This window comes from Anomalospiza imberbis, chromosome 4 (genome assembly GCF_031753505.1).
Source record: "Anomalospiza imberbis isolate Cuckoo-Finch-1a 21T00152 chromosome 4, ASM3175350v1, whole genome shotgun sequence".
NCBI classification, from domain to species: Eukaryota; Metazoa; Chordata; class Aves; order Passeriformes; family Viduidae; genus Anomalospiza; species Anomalospiza imberbis.
The window spans coordinates 55,012,837-55,036,843 of record NC_089684.1 but is presented as its reverse complement, the minus strand read 5'-3'; the positions used below and the strand labels follow the sequence as shown (position 1 = coordinate 55,036,843).

Here is a 24,007-nt window from a genome sequence, read left to right as displayed (position 1 = left end):
CAAAACTGATATGGCTCATGTGCACTTGGCATGCCCCACACGAGCTGTGCCAACCCAAGTTACTGTTGCATGGGTGGGATGGATGGGTGCGCAGTGGTCAAGCAGCACAGCTGATAAAACCACTCCAGTGGCACCCCACTGCTGCAAGACTTCTCCTGCTGCAGCTTTGTAGTGCGGATAAAGGCAAAGTAGCACAAGGGGAGGTGTTTGTTGACCTGCTAATCTCATAGCACCCCACTTCCACTGCAGCCCACACCCCCCACAGCATCTGTAACACCGTCAGACAAGCAAAAAGTAACAGGAAACAAGGTTTCTTTACAGTTTGTGAGAGTCAGAAAGACAAGGAGAAATACTTCCATCACTCTCAGAGAATTGAAGTCTACTTTCCTCACCTTACCTGCAGAATGTTCTTTTCCTGCCATGCCTGGACACAGCTCAGTCAGCAGAGAAAACCATAATGAAGTCCAGTATGGCTTAGGTTAAATTGCATCACTGGGTACTGGTTCTCTACTACAGATGAAGATGATAGCAGTGAATTACCCCCTTTTTAGACAAATAAGATGTAGATCTGAAGGTCTTTGGGAGAAAGTTTCTTTGTGTCTCATTTGGACAAAACTGAGGCAGCTGCAGTATCATAGAATCACAGACTTGTTAGGTTGGAAAAGAACTCTTAAGATCGAATCCAACCCTTAGTAAGTACATTTTAGTCAATAGTAAGTACAGTTTTTAGTAAATACATTTTTACTGTGAACACTGTTTAATAAGACATACTATAGCATGCTATAGTATGCATATGCAGACCTATACACTTATCAACACCTGTGATCTAAGGAGGTTCCTTCTTTGGCATGATGTCAGCCTGAAAGACAATTTCTCTTGAGTTCCTCCATTCCAAATTTTCAATCATTGAGTCACAGCACTGGAAAGCAGAGCAAGACGCTTACCCATCAATTAATTTCCTTTATTTCACAAGCTTTGAATTCAGAAATTGAACCACGACTAGTAGATCTTGATACGGTAGAGTAAGTAAAAATGCATGTGATTACAAAGGAAAAAATCTGTACAAAAACTTTAAAAATCTGACAGCAACTTGGATTATCTGTAAGTACCAAAAATCTCATGCAGAAGGAGAGCACTACTGCCCAGGTGGAGAAATCCCTGCAGGGGTGGCAATGGCATTGGTATGTAAAACTTATGGCTCTGTCTAAAATGGAAACAAGTAGGACACAGACTTGGAATGTACCGAGTGGGAACAGACAGGTGCTACGGAGACCATTTGTCATTACATGTCCCAGTGAGTTTCTGTGTCTTGAGAGAAGTGCTTCTTGGGTTTATAATAAATTAAAGATTAAACAGAAGCTGCCTATACTACTCTACTGCTTACTTTCCAGATGGCCATTTTCTTCCTTCATTAGTGTTTTTGGTGGTGTTTCTCAAATACAGACATAAATCTTGGCATTGTGTCTAGTGAGTTGTTGGCAATGTGTTCTAAAGGGACTCACTCACAGAATGCAACTTGCATAAATAACTCAGTAACATGCATTAACTACTCTAATACAGCGAAAGGGTGCAAAGGAACCATCATTCAGTTACGAGACAAAGCTAAAACCTGTAGTCACTAAAGGGGCAATGGAAGCACCATGCTTTAAGGTGACTATGGCATGAAAGCACAATTGTGAGGCAAGTAGTTCCAAGCAAACACACCACACTATTATCACCTCTTTCTATACAAAAAAAAAAAAAAAAAAAAGAAAGAAAAAAAGAAAAAAAAAGACATTTCATTTTTTATTTCCGTTAGTACCAAATAAAACTGTGGGCTCAATAACACAGATATTGAAGGGAATGGACATTATTCCCATGATCCTTCTTCCTTGTGTTTCTGTCCATCATCATTTCTCAGCCAAGACTGGTAATATTGGAGCGCCCACCAGGAGGTGCCACGATGCGGTGGCCAGTACGACGTGGGTTGTTGTCATCAATCTGAGCTCCTGCAGCAACAGAAAATGAGGAAACAAAGCTATGGAAGGGATTAAACCACCAGTAGTGAGGTTTTACCAGGCTATGCTTCCCTCACACCACCATCAGCTAGTTTCTCTTGAGCCTGACAGAAGTGCTGAAAAGACCTTCAAGGTACATTTCTGTCTTCAGTGAGGAGCAGGGGATTATATGCTTAGGATCAGACTAATGTTCACCTTACATGGAGAATTGTTTTCCACTGACTTGAAGGGATTTTTCAAACCTGCCTCACTGACTTAGAATATATGTCCCTACTGAGTCTATGGGACAACTGTTCAGTAAATCTGATGTTAGCAATCATAAATCCATGAGGAAATGAGCACTGAGCTGAGCACTGTAAACTTCACAGACTGCATTTTAAATGCTGAAAGGTTAAGCTTAAGGAGACAGCAAGCTTCCTGACAGGCTAAATATTGCCTGATCACACTCAATTTCCTAAAGTCAATGTAATAAATGTGTGGGGTCATTTAAAATGTTACCATAGTTTCTACTTCTTAATTTTGTGTTCGCATCATTCAGATCAAATTTTCCACTAGATGCCTTGGTAGTACCCAGATCCATCACTGCACTGTGAAACCAGAGCTTCAGAGGCTTATGAAAATCCCAATTATTGGTTATTACTAAGATGTGAACTTTCTAAGCACTTTTTTTGTTTTGTATAGGTTTATATATATCTGTATATGCTCACCATAGCCTCAAGTGTATGGGCAAAAATATACTTCACCTCATTAGAAGGGTTTTTAACTATTTGCTCTCCTAGGACTTTCTTACACAAGTTTCATTTAGTTTCTGAAGAGAGGATCTGTAAAGTAGGAAAACTCCACCATCAGCTCCCAGAAGGGAGAAAATCCAATGACTTTCATAACATCATATGAATGTATTATTCACCACTGGGGCTGTAGACTTTTATAGAATAAGGATTTGACACACTTGTTACTGTCTTCAGATGACAAGAATTATTTCCAGCAATCCCAAAGGATGATTTTCCAATCTGTTTCCTATGTACCATGGAAAATGTTTTGGGCACCAAGAGTAGAGGATAAGAAATACTCTAATCTGTTTATGAACAACTTCTGCACATGGTTTATGACCATGGACAAGGACAGTTGAGGTTTCCATGTCTAGCAGTTGCTGGTGAGGCAGCCTGTGAGATGTCTGAGACTCAGAGGTTGCACCAGAGCCAAGTCCCATCAGCTGTGCACACCACCAAGGGGTTTCAGTCACATCAACCAGAGAACTCAGCTAATTGCAATGGGCCAGGTAAATAATACTGAAAGATGGACACAGAGAAAAATTCAGATTGAAAACATTTTGAGTATTTGGCAATATGTAAAATATTGCTAGGCAATGAATGTGTAAAAACATGTACATACATATATATTTAAGTATATCTATGTATATGACTATATACAAGCCTTTTATATTTGACTGAAGAAGTAATTATAATTGAAATTCATCACCAGTAATCCATACTCGTGACTTTAAAAGGTTTCTCATTAGTGTGAGAGCCCGTCTGAAGCCCCTTGTTCTCCATTCTGCCTTCCGATTGCCACGAGAAAGAATCCCTTCCCCCACTGCAGTTCCAGCTTAGAACAGGACACAGTGCAGGTGGAACCACTGAACCATCATGCTAGCTGTTCCGAACAAGGCCTGGCAAGAACTTGGCAAGGAGTTGGCAAGGACTTGGCAAAGACCTGACATGGACCCAGCATGGGACGGCCTGATGCGCTGCCTGCTTCTAATCTCCGTTCTTTAGCCGAATGAACTTTTGGGGTGACTCCCATGGTCCTTCATCGAAGACCCCTCATCTGCCTCGTTACCACTGTGACAAACAAAGAATGAGAACCCTCCTCCCAAGGACTGAGACTGAGACCCCTACTATAGGGAGGAGGGGAAGTTGGTGGTCTGTCCACTAATGACATGACCTGTTTCCCTTCAGTAATTTCAATGGACTTATTCTTCATTGTATTCGTCTTGCTTTGGTGGTTTCTGTGGACTCACCTGTTCCCTCGTGGCGATTACAATGGACTTTCATTGTTACACTTGTTCCCCCCTCTTTCCTCTGTGGACTATAACTGGACCCCCGAGTCGACCAGAACTTCGGAGACTCCCCCGACACGACAGACGGATCCCCATCGTCCAGACCACTGAGGATCTCGCCTGTGTTGGTAGCTATTCCCATCCCCCTCTTCTCTCTCTCTCTCTCTCTCTCTCTATCCTTTTATCTCCTTTCTGATCCCCACTATCGCATTTACTGTTTTGGCCCCTAATAAAGGTGCATTTGTTGTGATTAACTGATAGTCCCTTGTTGTTTGCCTTTTTGCACTTTTGGGATCGGTGAAAAGAACCATCACGACACCCCGCAATAAGCGGATCGTGACAATTAGGCTGACTTACCTGATAAGCTGAAATTGGATTGATGGAGGTTTCTGATTGGTGGAGGCTGGTTTTTGGCAGGGGAGGATTTAGTTGAGGGTGCAGGAGTTGCATATTTTGGCGTAGCTGGGATTTCATACACAGGTCCATCATACATTCCTCTGGAGACTCCTTGCAGTCCTCCCACCTAAAACAAGAGGAAAGTAAAAATCCAGACACTGAAAGCTCAGATAATGCTGCCTAATGATCCTGTAGGAAGAGAGCAGTGAGCCCAGAGCTATATTCTGCACTGGCTGAATTAACAACGCATCTATACTTTATATTTAAAGCAAAGTGCAGTCTGCTTTATATATAAAGGAAATTAATAAGCTTGCTCCCTCCATTTATATCTATATATAAATGACAAAAGAGTTCCTTATCAGGCTTCCTTCACAATCAAAGGGGAGAAGTGGGATTCAGAAGAACAGGTGTGACCTGTTTGTTTTTCGTAAGATCAGTCACAATCACCTCTTCTCTTTACATTCAGCTGCCGAGTCACACTTGGGTTGTAGCACAACTCATACCTGCTATACCAACTGCAGCAATTTCTGTCCTACCTGTATTTTCTCTGCTCCTCCCCTTCACAGATCTCATTCTCTTTATTAGAGCTCATTGAAAAGGAGTGGCAATTCTTAAATTAAATTTCAGAAGTTTCTGCTTCCTGTCATCAACTAGAAAAGCAAGTGTACACTGGACTGTGGCAGGGGAGCGATCTTACAATATTTGTCAATAAAATAACTGTCATTTGAGCTCTGATTTCAGTTGGCATTCTCTAGATTTTTTCCCTGTATGGTTCTTAAAATGAATATTAGAAAAGACAATCAAAACAACTTCACTGGCCTTAAAATCATAGGAATCTAGGAAATAATATTTTAATAAGAACAGTTCCAGTTTTCAGAAAGAGCCTGAAGCCATTGAATTGCAGAATGCAAAGCTCATCAAAAAGATCAGAAATCTGTGTTTTACAAGATTATGGTTTCAGAGAAATTTCCCCAACAGGTTAAAAGTGAAATTAAAATACTGTATAGAAAGACACTATTCACAGGGGTTTGATCCAGCTCTCAAAGCAATCTGCATTTTCCTTGCTTTTGATGACAGGGACATCAGGCTCAGAAGAGCCACTGTCTTGCAGGCTGAGCCAAAATTAATGCCCAGAAGAGAGCAGCTGCCAATCACAGCAATGAATCCATCTTCCAGGGACCCACAAAGGCGCGAATTTATACTGCAATCCCTGCTCCAGGGATAAGCTTATACTGCCAACCTGTGCCAGTTCAGTTTTGCAGTCCCTTGCTTGACAAGTTTCTTATATATTCCTCTGTTCTGCACAGACATGTTCATACAGCAGCTAATAAAGCCATCAATGGGTTTTTCTGAATACTTCCAGTGAATAAAATTTGATAGCGGGAAAAGAAATTTGGGCATGAATCTGCTCTCCCTCTTGGCAGGCAGCAGAGGGAGCTGCAGGAGCAAAAATATCAGTCCCTTTGTTTGCACATCTTGCCCAAGGATCAAAGGCCTCCCAAAATCTAGGCCCACTTTCAATACTTAATCCAGGTAATTTTCTTCAAACTCCTGCTACAAGACACTAGTCTGTGATACTTGTTTCTAAAGTGTTGGTTTCACTATTTTGATGACTTTGACTCTAATTTATGTCGCACTCCCAAGCACTGAAGCTTTAAGCAGTGAGTGTGAAGAGAAAGCCTGTATCATCTACGTGGATAATGTAAAAAAAATGCAACACCAATTGGTATTTTGCAAAATTTTTGTGGGTGCATTTGCTTTATACAATGCCTTTTCTTCCAAGAAGTGCAGGCCTTTCTTCTGCAGCTTGATGGAATTTGTATAATAAATGATGAAAGATGAACACTCTCAACCCATTTGTAGGCTCAATTTCAGCTGCCAGTATCACAGCCTATAGTATATGCTTGGCTGAAGAAAATATGAGGTTTAGTCAAATTTTCTCATTACCTGTGCTCACACAGTGACTTTCCTGCTCAGTGACAAGAAGTAATTTCCAAACAACTCCAAACTGGTGTCCAGCCAATTGGTTTTCAACAGATAAGCACCAATATAAATCAAAACCAGAGGTGACCCAGAGGTGAAATCTTGGTCATTTCCCAAGCTTTTTATTAAACAAAAGAGAAAAGCTTTCTGAGCCATTAATGCTGCTAATACACAGCTCAGCCAATGTACTAACACTAGTTCAGAAATGCCCAATATAATGAGAATCTCTGGCTGACATGCTTTTCTTCTCTGCAGTGTAGCAGTTCAGTATGCAATTTAAAATTCTATTTTTACTCTGCCTAACCCTCCCTCACAAAAATCTTTCTCTTTTCCTGAATTTTTAACTGAAAGTAAATTCTATCACTATTCCAGCTCTCATCAAAAGCTTTGACATAAGGCATTGCTGGACATAAGGCAATTATGCCAACTGGCAATTGTACATTCTACCTGCTGAAGCTCACAGTGTTAATACTAAATTCACAATTGCAACCAGTTTCATGGTCATTTTCTTGAGCAAGTCATAAACAGTCCACCTGATATGGACTCAAAATAGCACAACAATATTAAAAGCAGATGCTACTGTGCTTCCAAGAGGGTTTGGCTACAAAGAAGATTCAATAGGATCTGACATTACCTTATTCCTGATTTTGATGCGCTGGTAAAGATACTCGGGGAAAGGTTTGCGAGGGATGAAGCGGCCCATTCCCTTATTGACGTGCAGATTTCCATCTTCAAACACAATCTTCCCTTGGCTTATGACCACGAGTGGGGCACCATGGCACTCCATTCCTTCAAAGATGTTGTACTCAATGGCCTGAGGATCAAGCAACATATTCACTGCCAAGACCTCTTTCCATTAGTAACTTATATTATGTGCATTTGTAGTCATAGTTTTAGACAACTGCCATTAAGAAGTGTATAAAATTGTTTTGTATGAAGGAAAAGCAATGCATTTTGATATGAAAATATTTTAAAGGATCTTTCTGATCAGACTTTCTTGGATGAGACATTTCCTTCCAGATTTTCATTTTCCATCAAGGATTTCACTTGTTTTTGAAAATTTGCTCTATCTAACCAGAGCATTTAGAATAATTGATAGCCCTAACAAGAAGGAAAATTGTGACTCAGGTGCTGGATAACCAGAGGATGTGGTCCCATCATGCATCTGCTGTTACTGTGTAAGCAAATTTCAAAGAGGCTAGCACACATATTTCTGTCTAAAAAAGCCCAGAAAAGCCCAGGACGGTCTGAATCTAAATGGAAATGACAGGGCAGATGATCATTACTTTCTTGAAAATACAGAGAGATCCCAGGACAGAGAAACAGTAACTGAATCACCCAAATTTACTTTTTAAAGGTTCATAAATGTTTTGGTCTTTTAATATAAAAATGCAATACTGGATTTTCAGTAAAACATTTGGAAAATTCCCCAATACAAAGTGCCAAAGCACTAAACAGAAAGATAACAACTTTGTGATAGACAACACAAAACCTATCAGAGTCAAAATGAAAGCAACTGTCAGTTACTAGTACTCTGCACTGAGGGCAAAGAAACACATAGCAAAGCTCTGGAATTAAACAGAAAATTCCATCCATGAAGCTGAATAAAGCTGTATTATCAAAACATTTAATCATCTGTCATAGTTTAGAATACTGTTAATTTAATTGTGAAATTTCAGGTGCTTTTTAGGTAAGAAAAAAAAATAAGCTGGATTTAAATTTATCCTGACACTTATTAACCTCAGCTGTGGAGCTGCTGATTCACACCTGTTTATAGCTCTGCCACAAGCATGCAAAAAACAAAGTGCAAGGGTATATGCAGAGAGAAAAGAAATTCTTCCTGATCACAATGCTTCCATCACAGGACTTCAACACTCTCATGTCCTGAAACATTCCCCATTTCAGAACAGGGGTAGGCAGTTACCCCACTCCTCTGTATCCTGAGCTATTGGTGTTCACATGATTTAGGTCAACAGCTGAAAAACAACAGTGACATTTCTTTTTTCTTGCTGGTTTTCATTTCCCCCTTACCGATTTATGGCTTTTGGCTGTTATAGTCTTCACCTTATCAGGGTCCCAAATAACAACATCAGCATCAGATCCCACAGCAATCCGGCCTTTCCTTGGATACAGATTAAAGATTTTGGCAGCATTGGTGCTGGTGACAGCTACAAACTGGCTCTCATCCATCTTGCCTGTGGCCTAAAAGACAATGTGATTTGAGCAAAACATGCTTATGAAATTAGGATTTACTATTCAGAGTATTGAAAAGTCAGGGAGATATTGGAAGGCATCCCTTTATAAATATGGTGATGTTGCATGAAACAGAGATTGTATCACACAGGACTTCACGTACAGCTCTTTAATTGGAGGTTTCAAATAAATGAGTGTATTACTCCAGGCATTGCAAAGGACAGCTAGTGAAACCTTAGTGCACATGATACCACCAAGATGCTCAGCTATCTGGGATCCCTTTCTCTCCACACTGAGGCCTAAGAGTTTTGTTGCTAGTCCTAGTAATTTCTATTTAAATAATTAAGCAGTTTTAAATCAGAGAAACTCATATGAGTGTTACAAGATGTAACAAAAGATCAAGATTCCAAGACTTTTGGGAACACTTCTTGCAAATTAAGTCCATTCTATTATCATTATTGTCAGATCTATACATCTAAGTAATAGAACCAATTATAAAGTCTTTGCCTGAAGAAATGTCATCACCAATAGAACTTGTCATATAGTCAGTGATGGTAATTGCAACTGTACAGAACAGCATTTTGATTTCTCAGTAGAGTATTTTGGGGTCTTCCCTGGCAATGAGCAAGAACAGTGTTCTAAGGAAGAACAACAGTGCCAAGCCTTTTAATATTAGATAAACACTTATTTCCTGCCTGGTAAAATATAAGGTTTGTAAAGCATAAGCTACTCAGTGGTGCAGGACTGAATGTTACCACCTGTAAATGTTACCACCTGCTGAAGCCCTTCCTAAAGTTCCTTCCCACTGAGGGAGTAACAAAAGAAAATATCAGCAGCTGGCTGTGCTTTGCTTGCTTCCCTAATTTGTTCCTACATGGCAGGTATCTGAAGCTGCTTCTCAATTCCAAGCTGCTTGGAATCTCAATAGCTGTCCCTGAATAAAGTCTGAAATGAAGTAAGAGCCTGGGAGAAGTGCTCATCAGAGCAGTGTAAATACTGCCACTTCCCAGTCTGCAATGTGCATTCAAGCACAATGCAGTGAGTGTGTGTGAGTGTGCAGGGTGTACATGTGGAGGCAGGCAATAAAGGGAGAGAGTATCATTATACATTAGAATCCGTGGAACCATCAGAAAATTCTTGACTTATACTGGCACTCCACTGCAAAGTATGCCAGTATGAGTTACTGCAACGCTCTCCTTCAAAGCATTTCATCATTTAGCCTCAGGCTCAGCTGCCATCCATTTGTAATTTTTCAAAAATGACAAGACACTTCCCAAATTCAAACAATTCATTCATCACGTTTATATGAGGTCCACTTCAAAACCATTAAATTGCTCCAGATACCACATCTATCAGAAGCATCCACTCTGACACTAAGGGAAAATAGAGCAATGGAGTCTGGGAAGCCTCAGGTCTAATAAAACACAATACTATTGCAGTGTCAGAAGTGAAATAAAGCCCTGAGTTTAAAAAATTGGAAGAGGTTTTTGAAATAAGCAATTCACCTCACAGTAGCATTCTCTCAGGGAATTCTCAGAAATATATCAGCAAGTCACTTAAGCAATGGCCAAGAGTCTCTTGGCTTTCATTATTCAGCCAACACTCAATTTCTTTTTAGTCTATAAAAGTAAGTAATTACTTACTACAGCCTTGTCCCAGACAACAGTCATCCTTTCCTCAATTCCATTGACCCCTTCAGGAATCATAGTGAAGTTGTCCTTTCCAATGGCTTTCTGGGCAGTGCTATAGGGGCAATGTCCACTTCCCGTCACCTGCAGATCCCCACTGTGGAGTTAACACACAGAAGGTTTAGACCAGGCATCACCAAGGTGACCTTGGTCTCAGATAGGCATTGAATGGACCTTTCAAGCCTTTTAAGACACCAGAGGCACAGGCTGTAAATCATGCCAGCAGCCTTTCTGCACTGGCTACAGATCACTGAGAGTAACAATGGCACTGGACATCTCCACTTTCCCCCAGGAGCACCCTGAACTCCAGGATTACAGCCCCCTCCAGCTCCAGGCTGCTTATTGACAGAGATCAGGCAAAAGCCCACTAACCAGGACAAAGGATTACTCCAGGATTAAGGAAATGATCGGAAGCTTGGATGAAATGTCTGCCACCCTCAAGATAAATTAATTCACAACTACATAAAAAAATAATGGCAAAATCCACAGTGTAAACTCATGAGCTTCAAACGTGTTCCCCTGCATTTCTCTCCTACAGATGTATTTTTCTTGCAAAACTTAAATGAATACTTCTCATCTGACCTTCCAAAAGAGAACCAAGAAAATAAAAATATTTTTATCGGGTAGTTTTCTAATTAAACAACAAAAGGTATAGTGCAAGTCACACACACGCTCTGGATTTATCTAACTTAAGAGTCTTACACAGAAAAAGGCATGGAGAAAACTGCAAAAAGAGCTACCATTTATAATGCTTTTATTTAAGAGGTTGGGTTTTTCAGCCTAGAGAATTTTTTTTTTCCCAGAGAGCAGAAGTGGATCACAGCTGCTTCTGGAAATAAGGAAGAAGAACACAATCAACATGCAGAATCTTGCCAAAATAGAAAGACAAAAAAGAAGGTTCTCCAAAATCCACAGGAAACAGTGATATTTTTAGCTCTTGACTAAACTTACAGGAGGCAAGCACATTAGAGCTCACTATGATTTCCCTTCCATCATTCCATAAGTCCCCAAGAGCCTGTTATCTTTAACTGATAATGTAAATTCCAGCTCTGAAACAACTGAATGATTCTGATCTACAAATCTAGATCCAACAAGCTAACAAATAGCCAAGTACAGAAGAAAAAAGTGTCACACATGAGTAATTCTAATGCCATTTTCTAGGCTGCCAGCCCTAATGATTGCTGACAGAGAAGAGTCCTTGGCCTCTTTTCTGGTTCTTCAGCACACTCACAAGCCATCCATCCAGTTTTTAGCAGAAGCCAAACCCATGAATCCAGTACAGAAAAGGCTGCTATGCTTTAGCTGCTCCTGATTATTAATGACTGCCTGGTGTTACTCCATAGGATTAAGCCAATTTCATCAGTTAAATGTTTATTTATTTTAACACAACAATAAAGTCAGAAGGTTGCAATGCCATTTCTTCCTTTTTGATGCCCTTCTAATCAGCAAAGCTTCCTGTGGCGTCTCTCCTTTCCACACACTGATATAACCATGAAAACCTGACTGTCAGGTCAGGCCAGGTATATCACTGCCCGCTTTCTCTGAGGTTATGCTGTGCTTCTAACACCACACTACAAACTCCTACACCTGAAAGGTATGAAGGGTTTGCTTTCTTAACTCCATACTTCCTCTTCTCTGACATTTAATGACATTATTGATATGAACGCCACTCCCAGTCAAATCAATCGAAGACTTCCGAAACTGAAGTGTGTCACTTGAGATCTTCCCATTCCTGGTTAAGCCAAGGAATGTTAAGTCCAACTTCCGACTTAACTTCCTGGTTAAGTCCAACTGTCTGGACACACTCTACTGTCAAATGGGGGATAAGCATTACATCAACTAAAAAACTGAGAGACAGGAAGGGATCATCATTTAATAAATGCCAGAGCAATACCTTGTCATCTTATTCTTCCCCTTAAACAAGGTTTGCATGGCAAGTTGCATCATCTGTGTAGCACCAAGACCTCACATCTCTAGTTCACAAGAGGTGGCACATCACAGCTGCAGTAATGCAGCAACACACCATGCAAGATCAAAGCTAACTCAAGTGCATGGCCCACAGATGACACAAGGACCTAATCTCAAGAGGCAAATTCAATCTGCAAATCCCATGAGACAAGATGGGGTTTTACACATTCAGCTTTTCAGAGGAAAATCAACAAATCAAATCATTCCGCTTTCTGTGGAAAAGAGGTGTTCACAAGAGGTGGCACATCACAGCTGCAGTAATGCAGCAACACACCATGCAAGATCAAAGCTAACTCAAGTGCATGGCCCACAGATGACACAAGGACCTAATCTCAAGAGGCAAATTCAATCTGCAAATCCCATGAGACAAGATGGGGTTTTACACATTCAGCTTTTCAGAGGAAAATCAACAAATCAAATCATTCCGCTTTCTGTGGAAAAGAGGTGTTCACAAGAGGTGGCACATCACAGCTGCAGTAATGCAGCAACACACCATGCAAGATCAAAGCTAACTCAAGTGCATGGCTCACAGATGACACAAGGACCTAATCTCAAGAGGCAAATTCAATCTGCAAATCCCATGAGACAAGATGGGGTTTTACACATTCAGCTTTTCAGAGGAAAATCAACAAATCAAATCATTCCGCTTTCTGTGGAAAAGAGCACAAGCAGTATGCTGCATGCTTGCAAAGGAAGGATGTTGTAGGGATTTTTTTAATGAATGTAAAATATAGGTATCCAAATCAAGAGTGCAATAGAAATGTGAAATACTGTCTTTACCATGATCCTTGCATAAAATTCCCCATGAATGCAGAGCAGACTGATACAATATACAGTTCTTCTTAGTTTCACAGTATAGATTTGAAGTATTAAAACTGAAAGCAGGCTAAGCTGCTGTCATTTAAGATCTAGGACTTTAAGCCACTAGGAAAAAAAAAAGCCATTTTTGCATGCTTGTAGAATAATGAAAACTTCTGTAAGTTCTCGGTTTGTCTTTCTGATGTTAGTTTTTAAAAGTCATTATTTGGATTCCAATTCTAAAAATGTTCTTGCTAATCTGCTTTGACCCACATACTATTATTTTGGGACTCTCTTCTAGAAAGCATATATATCCACTCTAACACAATAAGGAGTCAAACATTTTGATACACTTTTACATGTGCTGGCTAAGACCCTTACCCTCACACAGAGAGCTTCACCCTTTACAGTGCTGATAGTGATGAATCAGACCAAGAAAGTAATTTTTTTCTGAGTCTTTATTTGGAACAAAAAGCTCAGTTATGGAAAAAACATTTTTGCCATCAGACTGTCAGAAGAGAACTGCTGTGAATTCTTACTAGAGCCACACGTAACTCAGAGCTCAACTGCAGCATCTTTAGAGCAGTTGAGTTAAAGCCTGGGTGGGCTCTGGGCTGCACAGCCTGACCCATCATGTGCAAGGGGAGACGTGGCACTGACTGATGGCATCTTCCTGTCACAAGTGTGTGCCCACCCACCTCCCAAGCAGCTGCTCTGAAGATGGTCACTGTCAAGGTTCAAATTTCACTGCTCTGTCTAGGGCATTGGAAACCCCAGAAAGGGGAGGCCGGAGCTGAGGTGGGTGCCACCACATGAAAGTAAATAAGGATATGAATGGTAAGTTGAGTTCCTCACTCCAGCCCTAGCAATCTGTCCTGCTGGGGCTTCAGCTGTGAATTTCTGTATCATTTCAGAGCAGATGGTCTTTTGCTTAAGCTAAAGATGACCCACAGTTGGCTACATGCAGGAAATACTTTCAGAGATGGGTTTACAGTCTGGGTTTCTGGCAAGGTATTGCTGATATCTTCTTTTCTATATGAGAAAGACACTTCTTCCTCTGCTGTCCACATTCCTTTCACCTACCTAGTGATTAAACTCTCCCTGCCAACCTGAAGGCAGCCAGCTCACATCCCTATCTTGTCAAGAGATGGCCCTCAGTCTCCAGCTGTCTCCACCCAAATCCCTCACAGTCTCCTTTGTAATCCACTCTGGCCTCTTTCTCCTGACATACCTGCTCTACATGTACCACTTATCTTTGCCTTTTTCCAGCTGGAGGACCCCAGAGCCCATAAAGACACAAGGCAAGCTAAAATAAGAAGCCTGCAAGAACTGGACACAAGGAAACTTGTATGATTTTGGTCCCTCCCAGATGAAGGCAAACTACCAAGTCAGAATTTTTCAATATGCAGGAGATAAACTCACTGAACTCTGCTACTAACACAAGTTAGTTTAGGACAAGCCAATTTTCAGAACTCACAGCTGAGAGCCCTGCACCAGCTTTGACAAAAATTGCCCCAAGAAATTTTTCTTGGTTCTAGGTATCTCTACATTCAGGAACAGCCCTGATTTCTGGAGCTGTGCTTGTCAAATATGACTGGGGCTTAAAATTGAGTCCAGCCTCAAAGATGGTGATGTATCCACCAGGCTTTTGCTTATGCTGGACAGTAAGGATGCCATCCCATCATATATCAACAAATCAGCTAAAGAAAACGGAAAAGTAGGGAGAAGGCCAGTTTGAAGTCCTGACAATCTAGTTGTACAACAAGGAATTACTTGAAAAGCAGAAAAAAAAAGAATTAATTCCTGAATAGCCAGCAATTGCCTCTATATCAAGCCAACCAGTGACTGGAGTGTCCATGACTGCTCACTTGACTGACAGCCTAAGCATAAGGATAAAATTATCCCTGGTTTTCTATGTCCTTTCTCTGCTATTTTATGTATGAGACTGGTCTAAAGGAAACCAGGCTGATTCCTAGATGCTTCATGCCATATGGCTTTTGCACTTGCCTCACCATCATCCTGTTAAAAAAAAGGAAGTCTTACCATGCTAAGAGTGAATTTAAGTAGTCTGGAGTGGTAGGGTCAGGGCTCAGAGGTGGTGAGGTCACAAAAGCTGCAGCCTTGGCCCAGTTTTTGCTCCAGTAATGTGTCCCATCTGTCCCCAAGCTGGCAGTGATCGGCTCTCCAAAAACAAGGGGACCTTGGAGAAAGCAAGGATATACAGGAACTAAGTACAACCCACTCTCTCTTCAGCACATGACACTGCTTGCTGCATGCAGCCATGTATAATTCACACATTGCTACATGGCTAGCACAGCTCCCAGGAAACTAAACATCCCTGGCTTTGTCTGTATGATAAAAAATTAATCAGGAATCTGTCTGAGCTCTACATGCTTTTGATCAGCCTATTTACAAATCTTTCTTTCTAATCCAGAAGGAGACAGTTCAGACCCACTTTTAATTTGTACTGTTTTAATCACAGCCACGTTGCTCCAATTTGGAGTGCACTGGATGCTGGATCACTTCAGCAGGCAGATGCCTTTTTACTATGCCCAGGTTGGGCACAGCACCAGCAGACAGCAGCATATGGTCCCCTGCACCACACTCCAAGTCTCCAAGAATACAAACATCAAGACAATAATTTGCTCTTTGGCTTTTCCATATTGCTCACAAGCTTTGTAGTCCCAACCAGCAGAACAGTTCTGATTTGCAAATGCAGCTTCAGAAGCAGCTGCCTTCAGGCTCACACGGCCCTTTTGCTTTGTAACCTGGTTACAGCAAGCAGGGCTTGACCTGCAGTACACATCAGAGGGGGGTCAGCTTCCAGCAGCAAGGCCAGGAGCAAGCTCTGAGCATCTCTAACAGGAAGGTCACTGCCCAAGCCACACCTCAGAAAAGCTGAAAATACTGGCACAGAGGATGTGCCATTAGGAATAAATTATCTCGCTCCCATGAACAGAGATATAGTCTAAGAGAAAAGGAAAAACAGGATAGAGAAGAGCTACAATTCAGTCTTCAAGAGTACAGTTTGTGGGGAAAGCTTCTCAACTTAAAAATATAAAAGGATTTCACCTCATCCTTCCCAGCCACAAATATTTAGTCTGCAATGGTGCTACCATTCTTTGATAACCTCTCCCTATAGCTTGCCATTTGGGTCAAGACATACAGGTTTTTTCACTGAGCTTCTATTCAACAACAACAAAAAATGTTTGGGGGAGCAAAGGAAGACACTTACCTCTCTTCCTGGCCAGTGCAATGATATCAGCTGCACTCTTACTCATCACCTTGGTGATGTACACTGGGCAGTTTATTCGACTGGCGATCGTGATGGCACGGAAAACTGCTTCTGCTTCAAGCTGAGCAAAACAAGGAGGGAAGAATTAACTGCAAATGCAGTCTAAAGAAAAAATCAGCTGGAGGACTGTGCCATACTTCTAACTGTTCAGCAACAACTCTTCAGGGGTTGATTCTGTTTTTTCCATAGAGAGGAACACAGTGCTGGGAAAGAGGGAGCTAACCCAAGCCCAAACACTTGGCACTAGCAGTAACCACAGCCAGGCTGTACTCTCTAGCAGGGTACAGCTGCCTCAGTACCAACAAAGGCCCCTGGCTCCCTGCAACCAGGAAAGGTCATGTCCAAGCAGCTGATGCAGTTCCTCCTTACCTTCCTCCCACCTTCCTGTTTAAGACTCCTACCCTGCAGCTAAAAGGAGAACCAAGCAAGAAACCCTAATCTTTACATAATGGTGACAGTGAATGTAAGGAATTCTCAAACAACAACTTCAGCACTATGGACTGAATTTAGCCTATAATCCACAGAAGCCTTTGAAGCAGTGCCTAGTAAGTCCCCTCTGTCAGCAAGCGTAAAGGCAATCTCCTCCCAGGGAGCCATCTGGGACGTAGGCACACAATGCAAGCATCTTCAGATGGAGGAGCAGTGTTTCCCAGCAGCTCTGGAGACTCCTTCCCCCAGCCATCGGTTTTATACCAGATCCTTCCCAGATGGACTCACAGTATTGGCATTTTAATACAAAAAACCCTGTTGTAACTGAAAATAGTGACTCAGTGGTACAGAAATTTCTGTGCAAGAGTTTTTCTAGAAAAGTTGAGCTTCTTAGACCTTCCAAAATCACATGGCTTAATCCTTTACAGTTTTGTAAAATATTTTTCCTTAAATCAGACTGCTTCACTTGGTCCTAGAACTTGTATCAAAACTTGTATTTGCTCTGGAAACCCCAAATGCATCTTTAGAGAGCACAGAAGGAGGCACGGCCTCTGCACTGCAGCACTAGAGCAGAGCAAAATTCCTTTCTGGAAACTGCAAATGCAGATTTTCCTTAGGCCCTTGTTCTCATTAAAAGGAAATAACTCAATCCTTTTAGAATAACTTTAGTAGAAGTTGAACAGCAAAATTAAAAAGTACATAAGCAGTTCAATAGAAGAATGTGACCAATTAAGCTGATTCCTTTTGCCTTGGGGAGAAGTTAAATAAAGATCGGCAAACTACAACAATCTCTTCAAGTTCAGTCTCAAATCCCCAGGAAGTCGTCTCTTTAGTCTGCTAGGAAAGCAGTCACTTCCCACTACTGCCCTCCACATCCCATTAATGGTCTGAGCTGTGTACTTTAGGGGGCATTCTCATGTCTCCACATTTTCCTTGCCTTTAAAGAAACTCTTTCCAGATGCCTGAGATGATCCACACCATATTTTAGTATAAGGGAGTTGCTTAAAACAAGCTGCCTCACAGCATCTTTCCATTCACATGTATTTGCATCTCTACAGCCTGCATTTCTGACACCAATGTATCTGCCAGCATGAAAGTAGATCTACATGTGGGTGTATGCCTATGCACAGTATAGATGTTATAGGTTTTCAGCCAAAGCATTTTAATAAATGCAGTCACTCTGAGGACTAAAACTCAAGCTGCACTGCTGATTTTTAATCTGATAAGCCCATTTTTTGTCATCACAAATCAAAACCCAAAGGTCACACTTCAAAAAATATATGGACATCCATGCCCGGGGCAGCAGGAGCTGAGACTCCTGAGTGTACAAGGAATGTACACGCTTATCCCTCGACTCAGGGAATGCACCTGCTGCTGCATCCAAAGGGCTTTTCAGGCAAACAAACAAGTTGAAAGGATTTGGACTTTTCAGACTTTGAGTAATACTGGAAAAGGCAATGGGAGAAGCAGATGTCTGGCCTTACCTCTTCTGGCCTGCTCAGGGCATGTCCCTCAGGTCCAGTGATTCCCATCTCCAGAATACGCTTTTGTTCCTGCAATGTTAGAGATAAATGCTGACCCAGCTCCAGGATGAGACCAGTGCACCCAGCATCCTCAGGGAGATGAACAGCCACACAGTCTGACTGTCCCTTTCAGGGTCAGTGTAAATGCAGCTGCAAAGCCCACTGAACACTGAAAACACTGGTTCTAAACTGGTCCCATGCCACACCAGCACAGCCAGCAGTGCTCTCTGTTGTGTGATTGAGCACATTTGTGCCCCAAGCCATTGGGCTGCACCATCAGAAACCTCCTCTGCCCTCCATAAAGTGCTACTTGACACCATGACACCAGCCCAGGGAATGGGCTTCAACCAATACACTGAATGGCAATTATGGGTATTTCCAGCCTGCCATTCCCTATTTAATTGCTCAAGTTCCTCTCTGGTTGCAATCCACAAAGCACTTTCTTAAAACCCTCAGCATTGCTGACAGTTTCAGTTTTCTGTAACGCTTTCTTCTTATACAGTGAATCACTAAAACTATGCTTTTATGAAACAGAACAGTGCTCTCCAGTTGCAAGGGCACTGTGTCCTCATCAAAGACCCCATCTCAGGACCAATGGGGGTTTGTCAGAAAAATAATCTGTGCTATCCAGCTTCATAGCAGTGAGATTTTTTTTTTCTTAATAGAAAAACTTCACTTAATTTAAGGCCAAGCAGTGTTATTGGACTAACTCTTTTTGCAGAAACTAGTGGTCAACTCCCTTTCATCAGAGGTCTGGCCCTGGCCTGCTCTGCCTTGACCTGCCTACAGGGCTCCGATGAGCCCAGTTCAATGATGTAATGGCTCTGTGACACAGAGGAATGTCCCCTAGAGACCAAGATAAAGTTACTGAACATATTTGAATGTGTCAGCTAATAAATATCTGATGCCAGGTCCCTGAGGGTGAAAAGCTCACACATTACCAACATACTCCAGTAAAACTGAAAAAGTTAACATTCATATATGCTTTAGCCTTTGCTGCAATCAGTCAAGGCTGAAGAGACATTAACAGGAATGCATTAATCTGACTGTGTAAGAACATTTTGGTTAGAAAAACATAAGGTTTCATAGGTATTATTAAAAACAGTTGTTCTGGATCATTAGCGCACCGGCTCTGAACAGTGCCAGTTAAAGACTTCAGATAATTAAAATACAGCAATAAAATGAAGCTACAGCTGTGTAAAAAAATAGCAGGTTGGCACAGAATAGATACACAAAGTAGAGCAGATTTGCATTTTGAAGGAAGTAATAAAATCAGATCATATGATAAATTACCCTCTGTAAGAGGACTTGATAGTGCTAATTAACTAGAATATTTGTTTGACAAGATCAAATTTGTATTTTCACACAGGACAGTCCTAAAAAACCTATGTGCAGGCAGCTTTCTTTTCATTATCTAAATAATTCTTCTACATAAAAGCATAGAGAAGGACTGATTTTATGACACATGGCAATAGTGAACAAATAAGTTGATGTATAACATAACTTACATTTATTTACTACTTCCTCTTTACCTAATAATTTTTCTGTCCTGTTTGTTCATATTCGATGGCTGTATATTAAGGCTGATCAGAGAAAAATGTAACTGAAATAGATTTCTATCAAATATGCAATTCCATGAGTGTGCCTTGATTTGAATGGGCAATGTATCAAAACACCACAGATGCCATTTGATTTGTTTTACTTTGCCATTCCTACAGTAATATTGACTTAATCATGCTTATTAATAGTAATTTAAATTATTCTGGATATTTTATGTTGTATTAAAACTATAAATTATTTAGTGGTTTTTATTAATGCTAAACTTCATGAGAAATCAGCTTTTTGCTCTCTTGAATTCAAATGAGGGTTGTCACCTAGTTTCAGTGGGGGAAGGACACAACCACACTGTATGTGCCTGCTGATTCCTCACTAGTAACTTTTGACCCCAGTGGTTATTTTGGTCAAAGTTAAAGTGAAAGGCAGATTTCAAAGGGGGTCAATTCTAACCAGGCAGATGGAGATGTGTTTTTCCCCCAGAGGGAAAAACAAAATACACTCAAGGCAAGAGTTCTTACACACTGCCCAACAACTCCAACATTCCCTTGATGTTTTCCCTCAGACATGTGACAAGGTGGGTTGCCTTGTCCAGAGCACAAAGACAGATTTAGCTGCTGTAATTTGCTTGTCAGCTCTGCAGCCCAATCCTTAGCAGATAAGCCAGCACGTAAGCAGCTCAGCAGATAAATCAGATGGCTCACTCAGAGCCTCACTGACCTAAGAGGGGCTCGATGCACATAGGAGAGATCAGGGTAGTGAGACATCTCTGCAACAGCATTCAAAGATTCATCTGTCACAAATGTACCATCAAAACAACACCCACCCAAACCTGCCCCCTCTGTTTCAGAGGGGGATCCTGGCCTCTGAAAGACCAGTGGGAGGTGTTCTATCAATTGCTGTCCTTGGTTGCCTCTTTCCAAGTTTCCATGTGTTGTGGCACTGACCAGAGCCATGGTACAGTCCAGTGGGAGGACAGCAGCTCCCAGGGCACCTGACCCGCAAGGACTGCACTGGAGATGCAGGGTGCTTTAAATGGAACATTCTGAACTTGAACCCAGCTTGCTGGTTCCGAGATGCATCTTCTAAGAGCATGGATTATACTTAAACACACATTTTTAAAATGTCTACAAGATCACGGTAGTTCTTATTCTCTTACTTGAGAGATTTATAAGAATATTCTCAAAAATAAATAGGTCTGTGAGCTTTAATACCTGCTCCAAACTCACTGTGTTGCTTATGCTGATAGCAGCAAAAGACTTCAGTGTAAAGCTTTCAGATCCTCTTTTTGTACCCAAAATCTGTGAACAGTCTTTACATTATTCTGCTTCACTTGTATCTGCTGGATTCAGAAGAAATCTTGCTTCCTTCTGCCCTCCTTATCTAGTCCTCATTGGCTGCCAAGGCAAGGAGCTGCCTAGATCATTGCCCTATGTCAAGGATGCTCTGCCAATTAATGCAAAAGGAACCCCATTCTCTCATCCCAGGCTTTATACCAACAGTGTGCAGGGCATCAGGTTCAATTAAGGCTCTTTCCAGGGAGTTCCCTTCTTCCTACACATCTTCTGACTGGCCTATTTAACTTCTCCTCTTCTATATCTATCATATCACAAAGTGAAGCAAAAACAATGGTTCACTCACCTGAGCTATCAAGTCTCCATTTTCAGCATGGACCAGGATAACAGCCCCAAGACTCTTTAGAAAGGTAAAGGCTTCATAAAGCTGCAGGTAGTACAAAGAAGGAAACACTGCTGAATAATGAAAACACATTACTTAACACTCAGACCTCTCTCTTCACCTCAGTTTTGTACCTTCTATGCTGGTAATTATATTGGTGAATAGCAAATGATCTCTTTTCTACACAGAACCTGACTTCACTGATTGGTGTTGACTTACCCACCCCCGTAATCACCAGCTGCACCAAGACAGGGTCAACAGCCCCAAGCAGGGCTGGATTTCTCTGGGACACAGAGTCTGCCCCAGCCCCTGCACTGCAGGGCCACCTCCCCATGCCCATGCAGGGCTAAGTTTAGTAGTCCTGTAATTCTGTAGTTTTAGCAAATGTAAAATAGAATTATTGCCATGTACTACAGGCATTTTAGTATGGCTAGAACATCTCTTTTCTGAAGTGCAGGCATTGTGCACCATCTTAGAGCTGTCATTCTTGAGCTTTCAGCAACATCTTTAATTCAGATATTAAAAGTTGCAATATTTTCTCTAGAGCATCCTTAGTTTTCTAATTGCTTTCGAAGATTCAACACCCATCCCTAAAGAAGGGCAGTAGCTGATCCTTTTGCTTTTACTGGTAATTTCTGAGCACACATCTACTGAAACACAGTTTCCTTTCCAAAAGCTATTCAGCTTATGTGTCCCTTTGTTAAACCAGACTTCAGTAACTGGGAGCCCAGTTTTCAAACACAGATTAAATATGGAAGACAAATGTTCTTCAATGTCTACTTTTGCACGAGGGCACTTCAGGAAGCATTGAATGGGCTGCAATATACAGCTTGCAACATGGACATTTAAACAACATAACAGCCATTAGTCCAGCCACACATTAAACATTTGATGTATTCCTCTTGGCAATTCCAACAGGGAGTTGAATTTAACAGGCACTGCCTGTCAGAGAATATTTTAAAATTATTATGTCCAAAATTCCAATTAAAACCACATGTATTGGAGGTGTAACAACAGTTATTTAAGAGACCAAGAGCTGTAGCTCTGGGAATAAGCAAGAAAGAAACATTTTATCAACTGAATAAGCAAACATTATTATTACTAACAGATGCCATTGTCCATTTACAGTGGCCTGATATGTATGAATGGGAAAGCTGAAGAGTCTGGAATCTGTAATGAGCTCTGGACAAACAAGATCATTGTTATCTCCAGCCCTAATGAGAAAAGGCCACCTCCCCCAAAGAGCAACTCCATTTAGCTGCTTACACAACCAAGAAACTCTTGAAACCTCAGAACTGCCACTGCCTTGAGTGCTTCATTTTTTTCTCCCTCTCTGACCTAGAGTCCTCGAAAGGTTACTGCAAAATAAAATGAGTGAAATCCTGAGCAGAGCTGAGTGGCTGTAATGTTGGGAGACACTAGAAGATCTCTACAGAAGGTGAATGTCAGACACTTGAAGAAGCACATGCAGGTGTTCTCCACAGCTCAGAACTGACCCTCCAGAGAGTAAACCAACACCGCATGTTTCTCCCAGTGCCAATCAGGCCAGTGGGAATGTTTCTCTGGGATTCAAACTCAGCAACTCCTCAAGGGTTGGGAGATGAGAAAAGAGAGGAAAGATCACAGCAAAGAAAAGCATTCAGAGCAGTACCTGGCTGTCGGACATTTGGTAGAGATCTTTGTATGCCATGTAGACTTGGAAGGAGTTCACACCTGTTCCAAGACAAAATTCAGAGGTGTTGTCATGTAAGCGTATTCTTAAATTGTATTTGAACAAAAACTTCAGGAAAAGTAATAGAGTAAGTCTGGATTAGGCTTTTCACTAGTGATTGCTAAAAATCAAGCATGGCTTCACAGCTGCATTACAGCTGCTAGGACTAGAAGCCTGGATGCCCCCTTCTCTGGGGGAATTTTTTGGATGCTGTGGGTAGCCTGTGTTCATCCCTGGAGTAACCCAGCCACCACTGCAAAGAGGATTGCTTGTAACCAAATCACAGACAAGCAATGGTGGCTAAAACAAGCATGCAAAGCTAGTGAAGTTTAAAAAAACTTGTGTAAGGTTCTGTGAATCGGTGTTTTTCTTTTTAGGTGTCCTCAGCTAATCAGGAAAACATTTCAGCTTGATCTAAACTGTGATTTTTGGTAGATAAAACTTCTGGTTAGCTCCCCCAAAGTGCTGAGAAGGTATAGAAAATGTGTATCTGAATGTGCACACAGACTTGCTTTTTCTTGACCTTACACTCCAAAGTGCTTAGCTGATGGTAGACACTGGGAAGGAGTGGAGACAAAGCCTGAAACCAGTTTTATAGGCAGCTCACCACACTTCTCCTTCTGCCTTCCAAAGAAAGAAGGATTTATACTTGCAGCCATAAAAAACCAAGAAAGACAACCGTTTCAAATTTCAGAAATCTGTAAGAAATGCTAGTGTTGAGTGTCAGTTGTCAATA

At 41.4% G+C, this 24,007-nt stretch overlaps 1 protein-coding gene across 2 annotated transcripts in view; it reads right to left on the bottom strand.

Annotated features, from left to right (window-relative positions):
* Nucleotides 1-940: 940 nt before the first annotated feature.
* CRMP1 (collapsin response mediator protein 1) overlaps nt 941-24,007 on the bottom strand; it is a 51,703-nt gene continuing 28,636 nt past the window's right edge. For both annotated transcript variants that reach the window (XM_068188649.1, XM_068188650.1), the window contains exons 5-14: nt 23,212-23,273; nt 21,525-21,605; nt 18,291-18,359; nt 16,318-16,438; nt 15,126-15,282; nt 10,272-10,413; nt 8,467-8,637; nt 7,070-7,249; nt 4,414-4,579; nt 941-1,988 (exon numbers count right to left, since the gene is read on the bottom strand). In XM_068188649.1, the coding sequence (XP_068044750.1) occupies nt 1,897-1,988; nt 4,414-4,579; nt 7,070-7,249; nt 8,467-8,637; nt 10,272-10,413; nt 15,126-15,282; nt 16,318-16,438; nt 18,291-18,359; nt 21,525-21,605; nt 23,212-23,273 (1,241 nt within the window). In that variant the 3' untranslated portion in view covers nt 941-1,896. The remainder of the gene's footprint in view (nt 1,989-4,413; nt 4,580-7,069; nt 7,250-8,466; nt 8,638-10,271; nt 10,414-15,125; nt 15,283-16,317; nt 16,439-18,290; nt 18,360-21,524; nt 21,606-23,211; nt 23,274-24,007) is intronic.